Source organism: Sceloporus undulatus, chromosome 2, assembly GCF_019175285.1.
Source record: "Sceloporus undulatus isolate JIND9_A2432 ecotype Alabama chromosome 2, SceUnd_v1.1, whole genome shotgun sequence".
Classification (NCBI taxonomy): domain Eukaryota; kingdom Metazoa; phylum Chordata; class Lepidosauria; order Squamata; family Phrynosomatidae; genus Sceloporus; species Sceloporus undulatus.
In genome coordinates, this window is record NC_056523.1 from 301,282,520 (window position 1) to 301,295,076 (window position 12,557).

The window sequence follows — 12,557 nt, forward strand, 5'->3', positions numbered from 1 at the left end:
ACAATACATTATTATAGATCAGAACAGGGCGTGCAGCCAAGAAATCAGAAGAGGACTAAGAATGGGGAGGGCAGCTATGAAAGAACTACAAAGGGTCCTAAAGAGCAAAGATTTACAATGAAGCACAGAGGTTAAAATCATACAAGCAATTATATTCCTCATTATCATGTATGGATGCGAGAGCTGGACAATTAAGAAAACAGAGTAAAAGAAAATAAATTAATTTGAGATGTGGTGCTGGAGAAGAGTGCTGAGGATACTGTGGACAGGCAAAACCCCCAAATAAATGGGCCCTAGAACAAATCAGACCTGAGACCTCCCTGGAAGCAGAGATGTTTAAACTGAGGTTGTTGTACTTTGGCTACATTATGAGAAAGCATGGCTCATTAGAAAAGACAATAATGCTAGGAAGAAAGAGAGGAGACCACATGCTAGAGGGATGGACTCAATTAAGGAGGTCACGGGTATCAATCTGCAAGAACTAAGAAAAGTAGTGGAAGTTAGGGAGTCTTGGAGATGTCTCATCCACAGGGTAACCATGAGTCAAGATCGACTCAAGGGTAATTAATAGCAACAATAAACATTATTCAAGATTTCTCACCTCATTCACAGCTATTTCAATTCTGCCTTCTCTCTTCCCCTTTTTTCTCCCCAGCCTTCCATTAGCTCACACCTTCTCAAGAAAGCATGGTTTATTTACAGGATACAACAAACGGTTTTGTTGGCTAGACTTAAATAGCTTGAGGGTGCTTTCACACAATGCAGTTATGACACTATTATTCCACTTTAACTGCCATAGTTCCATCCTATGGAATTATGGGATCTGTAGTTTCACGAAGTATATAGGAATTCTGTCAGGAAGCTCTAGTGCTTCTCCAAACTGCAAATCCCAGGATTGCATAAGATGTTGTCATGATATTTAAACTATAACCACAGTGCCATAATTGTGTAGTGTGAAAGGGCTTTGAGTGTCTTTCTTGTACAATTTACATTATTACATAGTTACTGCTAATGGATAGTATTTTTTTGGAGCAGGGAGATGCTTCTATAACTCAGTTGGGTATTGTGATCAGTGTAGATCAGTGTAATATAGGGATTAAATTAGCACTGAAATCACAGTTTTAATGTTTCAATGCGATTTGTTTTATTGTTTTTATGTAGTATTTATTCATATTTGTAGCAGTGGCTGGTGGACCTGATGACAGATTATAAACCTATTCAAAATTTTATTCTGAACTTTCAAAAGTCATCTAAGGTATTGGATTTATTTTGAGGTTAGAGTTCAGGACTTTGGATAGTGCCTTTAAAGTCTGGACTGAAAGGCAAAGCAGATTCACCAGCCTACTGACATTGGAACCAGTGTCCATCAACATTCATTTGAAGTTTTTTACATACTTTGGTGACATTCATGGAAAGGCAATATACAAATATCTATAATAAATTAAGAAAAGTGGATATACGTGTAAGTCTGCTTTAAGGCCCCATATATGAACAGACCCTGAAAATCCATTTCTACCTCAAACTCTACATCTAAAACTGGAGTGGACTTCATGAAGCCCATGAGACCCCTAAGTGTGCCCCTTGAAGCTCCCCAGAAGCTACTTGTTCCTATGCCCTGGGCTGACATTTTATTTTATTGTCTATCTTAAATAAATCCATATTTCACCAGACTCTTTACATTTGGTATCATGCTTAAAGTACTGGACTCTCAGGAGTAATTGAGAATCAGAAGCTAAGAGAGGTCAGCTGAGTCACCAGAAGTCAATGTTAGATAGCTGAATATAAGAAGCTAATTGGGTAACTTGGGATAGTCACTATCTTTCATCTTAATCTACTTCATAGGGCTGCTGTGAGGTTAAAACAAGGAGAGCAACCCAAATCATGTACCCTGTTGACTGAAACGGAGATAAAACTGTAATGAATATGCAGGTGCCTTTTTGTGGTACTGAGCAACTGTGAGACAAGACAAAAACATTTTAACAAACCCCAATAATTTGTGGCAGGAAGGAAAGGCTGCATTCATATTTGCTGTTTGATTTCCTGTTTCAGCCACATGCCAGTACCAAAACAGCCTCAGAAATAAACTTGTGTGCATGTAATTGTTAACTTCAGCCTACTTCTTAAATGCTGCAGTAATTCTGTTGACTTTGCCCTTTAAAATCACCCAAAGCCTCCTGAAAATAAAAGTACAGGTGAAACTCTCATAGAGGACAAAAGCAATAGCCATATTATACTAGATCAGAGGCCATTGAGATTACCTAAACCACCTGTCAAATTGCAGATGGAAAACAGTGGTAGAACAGTAGTCTGTTGGTTAATGGACACAAGCCTTTGACAGGGGCAAAGGCCATTTTGCTGCCTGAAAGCAACCCTTTCCCCCAGAATGATTATCTCATCTAACAATTTTCTGCCTTTCATCACAACCAAAATGAACCAAAGTGGTTATCTTACTTTGCTTAATGATTGGGCTGGAACTGCTGACCCTGGGACTCCTTTGTCTAATGCTATGAACTCTCCCAACACATCACAGGACTGTAAGTCACATTGCGTGTAGATGCTCCTGTGTTTAATCAGGATCAAAGGAGAGCAGATTGGGGGGGGGAACCTTCCGATAATTATATAAATTAAACCTCTTTACTAACATCTGTAGAAAATATGCAAAAACAGTTTTCAAACTGTGTCATTCAAAAGATCTTAGCCATTGAGGATACAACCCTAAAAGTGAATCCTACTGTCAGTCTTAACTAAAGCAGACACATTAAGTCAATGGGATCTATTGACATGTTGATACTCCCTTCAGCAGCTAATTCAGTTGGGTCTACTCTAGTTGGGTCTAACCAACCAGCTTCAATTGGTCACTGACATTGGAGTAAGTCCAATGGACTTACTGCTGAGTAGATGATTGATTTGTAAATAATTTTAAAAAAATAAACAATACACTCTTGTGCATTTTACTCTGAAGTAAGCCCCTCTTTGTTCAATAGATTTACTTCAAGGTATCTTAGAAAAGAATTACAGCCTAGGTTAAGTAGCATGAAGTAGAATAATAACCACAAAGTTCTTGACTTGGGAACTGTATTCGTAGTACATATTGTCATTTCATTTTTTGTCTTGCAGAGTGTCCTTATGGCACGTATGGGTTAGAATGCCGAAGAACATGCAATTGTCCATCTGGCATATGTGACAGAGTGACTGGGAAGTGTTTAAAGTTTTCATTTTTCCAGCTGGCTGCCTCAAAACCTCCCAGCCGACGAAAATTAATTCCACATGCAGGTAAATCTGAGACTAACTTCTTGAAAACACAATGAGTTTGGGTATTCTCCTGTGTGATTTGCATTGAGGACATGTGTAAGAATATTTTCAACAGGGCTGTCCCAAGATATTTCCAAAGGCAAAGGGCAAAATGATGCCCCCATCTCAAAGTCCATATTCAGTCAAACTAGACTGACAACAATTCTACAAAAACACTGGTAATGAGATAACATACTTCATAGCTTTTGAAAGGGTGAGCTAAGAGGGTCTAGAGCAAGTCAAATAGCTTTTCCTCCCAAAAGAGAATAGCCAGACAACTCAGGAGGAAGGGTTGGTTGTTGCCTCCCCGCAAAATATGCTGTTTGAGGAGATAGCTTCACTCTGACCAGTGGCAGAACTAGCGGCAGCTATTGTAACGCTATGAAGTCGAAGGTTTTCATGGCCGGCATCCATAGCTTTTTGTGGGTTTTCAGGCTATGAGGCCTTGTTCTAAAGAGTTTATTCCTGATGTTTCACCAGCAGCTGTGGCTGGCATCTTCAGAAAATGCTGGCATGGAAAATATGAGGAATAAACTCTTCTAGAACATGGTCTCATAGCCCGAAAAACCCACAAAAAAACCTGTACCACTATACTTGTTAGCTGTTTCGTTTACTTGTTTATGAACAAGCATATGGGGAAATAGACTCAAGTCTACAAAAGCGCATGCTACCGGCTTTCTTTCAGTCTCAAAGATGCTACAAGATCTATTTGTGTATTTGTTTAGGAGGGCTTTCTCATGCATTGTGTAATGTACCTTACTTGTAGGAGCATCTGAAATGAATAGATATTTACTGATTCTAAGCTGGTAACACAGTGTTCTTACCTAAATACATATACAGAGTGGAGTACAGAAAATTATTTGTCATCTATCGCTTTGATTCTTTCTTTGGAAGAGCAATTATAATCCCCCAAATCAAAGAATTGTGTCTATTTACATTACATAAAGTAGAGATGGGGAAACTGCAGCCCATAACTGTGTATGGCCTTCAGGGGCTGCCTGACGCTGTAGGCCTCCCACATCCCAGTTTTTTCCCCTTTGGTGCAAATCACCCCAAATGTGCATATTGATACTAGAGAAGGTAAGAATATTCCATAATATTCTAAAACTAGCAAAAATAAGAAGTTACTCAAGTACTGTATTGGGAAACTCTGATGAGGAAAATCCTAGACTGAAGAGAATCTTCACACTTTGGAATTTCTTCTGCATAGAATTAGCACATATTTTTGTAGAGATAAGAACATTTTCTGCAAAAGAAACAGCATTTTCTGTGTAGAAAATAATATTCCTGTGAATCGATCCTGTTTTGCTGCAGACAATGCTGGGAGTTGCTGAAAATATTCTTGCAGTGGGAAGAAAACTGCTAAAACATAACTGTTTTCTTCAATATTGAAATCAGTGAAAAATGACATCCCTAGTAATCCCTGGAAGCTAGGAGCGGCAGATAGCTAACATACATCCCACAAAACAATACTACTGTATCTAGAAACAAAAGTAGAAATTGCTCCTGGTTTTGTTTTCAGATGATTTTCAGCCAATATTCTGGGTGATGCAGCCCAACACAAGGACAAAACTGGCTGAAATCCTCAAAGGAACAAATATAGCATATGAATATGCTCCATGACTGAGGCATCATTGAAAACAAGACAGATTTGTCAAAGGCATCTGAATGACTGTGACATAAGCTTTAATAGACTGGCAATGCCTACTTTAACAAATGCATGATGTGTCACTGATGACAAGTATCAAATATATCGGGTTTTCAATCCAAAACAGCTTGCAGTAGAATAAACCTGCAGCTTCTAAAGGTGTCAGGAAATTCTTGTGTTGTTTCTGTCCCAAGAGACTTGTTAGTCATCTGGAATCAGTCATCATCAGTTATCACACCTACGCAACTGCTTTGCAAATTAAATGAGTAACTTTTTGGAAGGGAGAGGCTCAGGGCTTCTTTTGAATTTATCTATTTGGTTTTGAGACTTAGCTAATTTTATTTTAAAACATGTAGAATGAGCCCTTAATATCTGCTGGGGTTTGGTTCCCGACCATCCCATGGATACCAAAATCTATGGATTTAATATTAAATACAATGACATAATAAAATGGTGTCCTTTATATAAAATGCAAAAAGGTTTTCTTTTTGGAATACATATATTTATTGAATATTTTTAAGCCATAGATGCTTGAATCCATGGAGGAAGAATCCATGGATAAGGAGGGCTGACTGTATAACCTACATGTCTTTTCGCCTGAGAGTTCAAGGTGGCTTTTTAAAAAACCAGCCCTTAAAAACAGGCTTATAATTTAAAACAAGTGCCACTAAACATAAAAACAGCTGCAAAAGGACCATGTACAACAGGACCCAGACAATCCCATAATGTTAGCATGCCATGGCTGTAAAGCTGTCCCATGACATTTTAGCCACCTGAGACACCTTCTAAAGTAAAGGTGCATAGGATGTTAGTCCACTCAAGTTAATTTGGTACCTGAGGCCAAATATTTTACAAGTGCCTCTTCCCTCTTCCTGGCAGAAAAAAAAAATTAAACCAAAATGACACAAATTTTCTGTCCTTCCTGGACACAGCTAGAATCCTGTTGGTGATATGTCAAGGATTTCACCACGACATGTACTTTTGGAGTCATTACAGAAGGAGATACTTAGTATTTCCTTTAGCAGCACTATAATCCCTGGGTGTACAGCACTGCCTCGGGGGCTCCCTGGTCCAGCTCCACCTTCTTGGTCACTGACTGAAGTGACCACATCAACTGTGAGTAATGATGGAACTAGCCCTGGTGGTAGCTACCCTTTCCCCTTTGCTTCTAACTACAGCTGGAATCCTGTTGGCTAGACCCATTAAATCAGTTTTTGAATGATGAGTAACACATATGTAAATCCAATTGATTCAGTGGCTCTACTCTAGTTGGGTCTAACAATAGAATTTAGACCACTTTCCCCTCTCACCTTTCCCTTTGCCTATTAGTTTCCAGTCACAGTACAAGGTGTTGGTTATTACCTTTAAAGTCCTACATGGCCTGGGTCCAACCTAAGGGATCACTTACTTCTGTACAATCCACCCTGCACTCTCAGGTCCTCCGGGAGGAATTTACTGCAACCAAAAAAGATCAGACTAACTGCAACCTCCCAGACTGTGGAATGGCTTGACGGAGGAGACCCATCAAATCACCAGCCTGGACAGCTTCAAAAAAGCTGTTATGACAGATCTCTTCTGGCAAGCCTTTCCTGAATAGATCCACTCATCTATAAAGGAACTCCCCCCCCCCCCACATTATGTATCCCCACCACTGCCCATTAGTTATTGGCTTTTAATAGTTCTTTTTTAATAGTTTAAATTTTAATAACAATATGTTTAATTCTTTTTAAGGGGGGGTTAAGATGTTTTGTATTGTATATTTGTTGTATTTTAAATTGTAAGCTGCTTTGGTTGCTTTACAGAAGAAAAGTGTGATTTAAATAAAAGTTTTATTAGTTTTATTTATTCTTTTTTGTCTGTCCTGGGGAAACTAGAAGTAATGTCACATCTTTTCTTGTCACCGCTTTCAGCTACAACAAATGGGTTAAAATGCTGTTTTGTTGCATTTAGGGAAGTTTTGAGGTGAAAAACTACCCAAATATAATCGGGGGGGGGGGGGCAATTAAAAGAATAAAACAGTTTCACTTGGCTTCAGGTGTTGCAATAAGAGACCTTGTGAACTTGCTGTATGTACATCTACCTCTCCATCTACTCCCCCAGCGCTGAATGTGCAGGTTACTTATGCTCTGAGTAGGAAGAACAAGCTGGTTAGATCTACAGTTAGTAGATATAAATGGGTCTCCCATATTAGGTAATGTCAAGATACCATTGAAAATAGCTCACATCCAGCTGTGAGCCAGGAGAAGATCGAGGGACATGTACTTGCTGGATCATGGTGAACGGAAGCTGGTGGCTTGGATGTCAGTAGGATATAAATCCACTCTGTTTTTTAATCTTTAATGGTACTATCCAAAGTGATGGACATAATTTGTGGATAGGGTTTGTCATCTTGGATATTGCCTTTAAAATTTGGATTAACACCCAGGATGGAATCACCTCCCCAATGGAGAAATCAGTCTCCACTGATCATGGGCATGATGCTTAAAGACAATATAAACTATGACGCACACATATGGGACAACACAATGTAATAAAACCTTTCTCTTTTTCTCTATTTTAACTTGCAGAAAATGACATGGGATCTGGTGATGATAATTCTGTAAAAGAAGATTTTGTCAAAGAAAAAGCCATTCACTCTCCAATAATGAAATGGCTAAACCCTCGCTGATATTAGCCTATATGGGTCGGACCTTTAAACCAATGCTTTCTTCAAATTTATAATTAATATTCAACAACCCACTTTAAAGACCATAGATCTCCAGCAAAGGAACTGGTAATGTGTAATAAAATCCAATCTGTATATCTTCAGGAAAAGAACAAACTTTCTGTATGAGACTATGTACAGTGTACATGATTTTTAGAACATGTTTTGATAATTATTTGAATAGTAAATGCAAGATGGTAGTAGATGCTTTTTGAATTGTTGAATGTAAACTACTGTTGGTTTTTTAAAAAAATACAAGAATTTAAAACCAGCACTCATCTCAAGTCTGAAAGCCCTACACAAAATATTTGTTCATCTAAAAACGGGAAATGTACGGCAATAAAAGTTAGGAAATGCAAAGTTTATAACTAATATCATTGGCTAAATTCAGTGGTTCACTTAAATCAGTGGTGGGAATCATGCAGCCTTCCAGGTGTAGTTGGATTGCAAGTCCCAGACATCATAATCAGCAAAGTCATTAATGAGGAATGCTAGGACTTGCAGTCCAACAGCATCTGGAAGGTCCTTTGAGTCCTATCCCTGATTTATAACATTACAGTATAGAGAACTGATGAATGTAATAGAAGGGACTAAGAAAAGCCTTAATTTTGAAGATAAAAACTACATTCCAATGTGTCTTCACTCAGCAATTAATTGTACAAACTAAGTGGGACTTACAGGATCAGGATACATGACACAATCCAACACACTATTCATATTTGCTTTTAGGTCATTGCTACTATGCTCAGTAGGCCAAACTCTTTAGTAAGTGGTCAAAGGAATGTTCCTTAACCCATTTGAAAATGTATCACTCTCCTTAAGCACATTCATTTCTGTGTCAAATTATGACTTAAAGATATGTTCAAAGATAGACCGCTTCAATCTCAACAACTACAGTGGGATATACAGGGACTGTATGAAACTTCAGACTTCAGTTAACTTTTAAGAAGAAAGAATAAATTAAAGTGCATCCTTTATATATGAAACACCAGCAGTTTGTAATACTTACTCATCACCAGTTTAGCAAACACAAGTAGCTGTAGCCATTTGTGTGTTGTGTATGTGTGTGTGTGTGTGTGGGGGGGACATTTTCAGACAAAATGCATCACGGCAGGTTTTGATCATTTCTTAATAACCATTGTGAATAATGCATGCTTTTACCAGGCAGACTGAAGGGATATGGAATTAATGCAGCTTTGCCAAGGCCTCCGAAGGAAATGGAAGATGAAACTTTCCTTATTTCTACAGTGTAGATGTGTCCTAGATGTTGCAGCTCTGCATGAGTCCAGGGATCACTACCATTCAAGAAAATTGTGACCTATGTAGACACCATGAGAGTGGGCTCCTTTGAAAAGGCGAAAAGAAAACAATATTCAGTCCAAATCCAGTCATTCCGACACAAACACAGAAATTGCTCTTTAGCTCTGTCACTGTTCTCAGATTGCCAATCATACACAGGTTAGGTTTCACTTAGCCAAAATTCCAAAATTGTCCCCATGGATGGTGGAGATAGTGACAACCTTTGTTTTTTTGGTGGTTTAGTGTACACAAACTTTGTTTCATGCACAAAATTATTTAAAATATTGTGCATAAAATTACTTTTAGGGTATGTGTATAAGGTGTATATGAAACATAAATTAATTTTGTGTTTAGATTTGGGTCACATCGCCAAGATATCTCATTACGTATATGCAAATATTCCAAGACTCAAAAAACTCAGAAATCGAAAATACTTCTGGCCCCAAGCATTTTGGATAAAGAGTACTCAACCTGTACATTAATTCTCTTCTGTTGAAATTATTGAGATTTAAAAAGCTTTATAATAGTCTCCTTTTTGATTGGAATTCTTCACAGGTAACTAGAGTGTAAGCATTAACATTAGGAATGGTTCTATCTTTCATAATGTATTTATTGGAGTAAAATCAATTTCCCCCCTTGCCAGTAGCACCAGAATTTAGGCCAGCTTGAATATCTGAACTGAGTTAGGAATCTGAAGAGTTCACAGTGAGAGTGCCAGTACAACCAACATTACAGAAGTGAAAACAATTTCCCTGTTAAATAAATGGATCATCTGAAAACAAGTAAGATTTGATGCGCCTCCAGGAAATTTTGAGTTGAAGAAAAGGGAGCAAGCCGCTAATGTAGTTTGGCAGGCAGGATGAGAGAGTTTATTTAAATAGCACTGTGAATATTTACATGAATTGAACTCTTTTGTTACTGTCCTTTGCCAAATATTCATGACTATGCTAGATCCTTGAATGTGCATGTAATAAACTAACTGTTATTATAAGAGATTATTGTTATTATTATTATTGCTCAATAAAATGGAGAAAATCTATTGCATCTGCTTTCTGATTTTTGTTCAGATAGTCAAATCTAATACAGGATTAGTGCACATTGCTTATGCTTTTACATTCTCATTTTTATGCAGGCAACGACTATATATTTGTTGTGCATGTCAAAACCAGACTTTATATAAAAGTATATAATTGTTGGGATACAGAGAAAGGTTGGTTAAAAGGTTAGGGGTGGAAGATGACTGTAAAGGTAAAGATAAAAGTATTCCTCTTTGACAAGGTTGTCAAGTTGCGACCGAATGTAGGCAGCAGTACTCATCTCCATTTCTAGGCCAAAGAGCCAGCGTTGTCAAAGATGACTGTAATCATGTGGCTAGCATGACTTCACAGAATGCTGTTACCTTCCCACCAAAGTGGTATCTATTTATCTACTTGCATTTTTACATGCTTTTGAACTGCTCGGTTGTCAGAAGCTGGGACTAGTGATGGGAGCTAACTCTGTCACACAGCGCCTGGGTCTCAAACAGCCAATTTGCCAATCTTACAATCTTGAGCGTTGGCATCTTCTCTTCTTCTCCTCAGTAGTCCTTTCATACCTTCTGAAGAATAGGGTGTCTTTCTGAAAACTGGTCAAAAACTGAGCTATAGAAGAGACCATTTCAATAAATGTTCCTCCCCTTCCATATCAGCTCCTCATCAGTCCAGTGCCACCCTATTTAAGAATCTCTACCAGCTTTCAGGAGAAACTTTTGGTGGGGCTCAAGGGCTTTAGCCAAAGAAAGGGTGGGGGAGTTTCCTCTTTTCACCAGCTTTTCTCTGGGTCCAAGCCATCATAATTCCGTGCTAGAGAACTCCACTGCACCTCAATGAACTACAGCACTAAATCTCTTGAGAAGAGATTCTGAATGCTTCGGCAAACTATAATGCCAAGATTTCCATAGGATAGACCAATGACAGTTAGTGATATAAAAGTGATAATAACTGCATAATGATGACGTACTCATAATACAAGACTAGCTGAACTCTCAAGTCCTGCATTTACACAGTTTGGTAAAGTACCATGCTTTGCAGGAAAATTCAACACCCTCCTTTAAGTTTTCCATATTTTGTTGGGTTACATTCTGCAATGAAAATGGATTCAACTGGGACTGTTAACCATTTGATGTATACAAAATAGTCAATGCTGTGAAGCTGCAAAATATTTTTATCGCAGCATGAATATTAAGTGACGAAAATGAAGTAGTACTTGCTGGTTGCATAAATATTCACCTGTTTTGCTATGACACAATTAAATAAGCTCCAACATAACTCACTGCCTCCTGAAGTCTCAGAAGTAGTTAGAATGGAATCCACTTGTGTTCAGTTCCACTGCCATGTGATTTCAGATCAAATGTGGTTCTTTTCGGAAGGCCTCAGAATTTGTTGGAGAGCACATTTAAACCAACAGCTTCATGAAGGCCCAGGAGCTACTAAAATAAGTCCAGGATAAAATTGTGTGGGAGCAACCATCAGGGTTGGGTGATAAAACAATATGTATATTTGCGAACATCTCTGGAGCATGGTTTTTTGTGGGTTTTTCGGGCTATGTGGCCATGTTCTAGAAAATTTTCTTCTTGACGTTTCGTCAGCATCTGTGGCTGGCATCTTCAGAGAATGCTGCCGAAACGTCAGGAAGAAAATTTTCTAGAACATGGCCACATAGCCCAAAAAACCCACAAAAAAACTATGGATGCTGGCCATGAAAGCCTTCGACTTCACATCTCTGGAGCACCATTAAATTGACTCTTACCAAATGAAAAGACTATAACTCGATTGCAACTCTGCCTACAGAAGATTGTCTACTAAAACGTTGTGACAGGTAAGGAGGGCATTAGTGTGAGAAACAGCCAAGAAGCCAATGATAACTCGGAAGGAGGTGGAGAGATCTACATTTCTCTTTGGAACAACTATCATCTGAATGGTCCACAAAATTGAGCTTTATGGAAGAGCGGTGAAAAGAAAACCATTGCTGAAATAGACCCATAGGAGGCTGCATCAAAAACAACATGGTGTCTAGATTGAGGGAAGTAGTATGTTTGCTTTGATCAGACCTCACCTGGAATACTGTACAAGAGAGTGACCAGATGTCATAACCGTAAAGGAGGACAAGGCACCACAAAATGTTGGATGTTCAAGAAAACTGTAGGCATTACAAAGTAAAAGCTAGAAACACTAATATAAATATAAATTCATGTTTCTTAGTCATGTTCAAAATAAAGGACATTTTGAAATTCCTCCTGGGCAGAAGACTGAGATGTAGCACTTGTCCTGGGAAAGGAACATATCTGGTCACCCTGGTGTACAGTTTTGGCACCACAATTGAAGAGGGATATTGACAAACTGTGATGGTGAAGAAGTGTCCATCTATGATTCTATCGCTGGATGCACAGAAATGCCATCATCTTCCAGACCCTTTGGAGGACCTTTGGAAGTTGCCAGATGAAGTCTATTGCTGTGCATGGTTCCATCAACAACCACCTCCTATCTTGGTGGAGCTGCCGCAGCTTAAAAGGTAATAATAATAATAATAATAATAATAATAATAATAATAATAATAATAATAATAATAATAATAATT

The 12,557-nt window shown here is 38.3% G+C and overlaps 1 protein-coding gene and 1 long non-coding RNA gene across 2 annotated transcripts in view; one reads left to right on the top strand and one right to left on the bottom strand.

The window, feature by feature from the left end:
* The window catches only part of LOC121920871, an 11,031-nt gene extending 2,117 nt beyond the window's left edge, over positions 1-8,914 (bottom strand). Inside the window, exon 1 of the long non-coding RNA XR_006101783.1 lies at positions 8,805-8,914. This is a non-coding gene — a long non-coding RNA (uncharacterized LOC121920871). The remainder of the gene's footprint in view (positions 1-8,804) is intronic.
* Positions 1-9,981, top strand: part of ESM1 (endothelial cell specific molecule 1) — a 12,255-nt gene extending 2,274 nt beyond the window's left edge. The window contains exons 2-3 of the mRNA XM_042448133.1: positions 3,118-3,273; positions 7,507-9,981. Of these exons, the coding sequence (XP_042304067.1) occupies positions 3,118-3,273; positions 7,507-7,607 (257 nt within the window). The 3' untranslated portion in view covers positions 7,608-9,981. The remainder of the gene's footprint in view (positions 1-3,117; positions 3,274-7,506) is intronic.
* Positions 9,982-12,557: the final 2,576 nt, after the last annotated feature.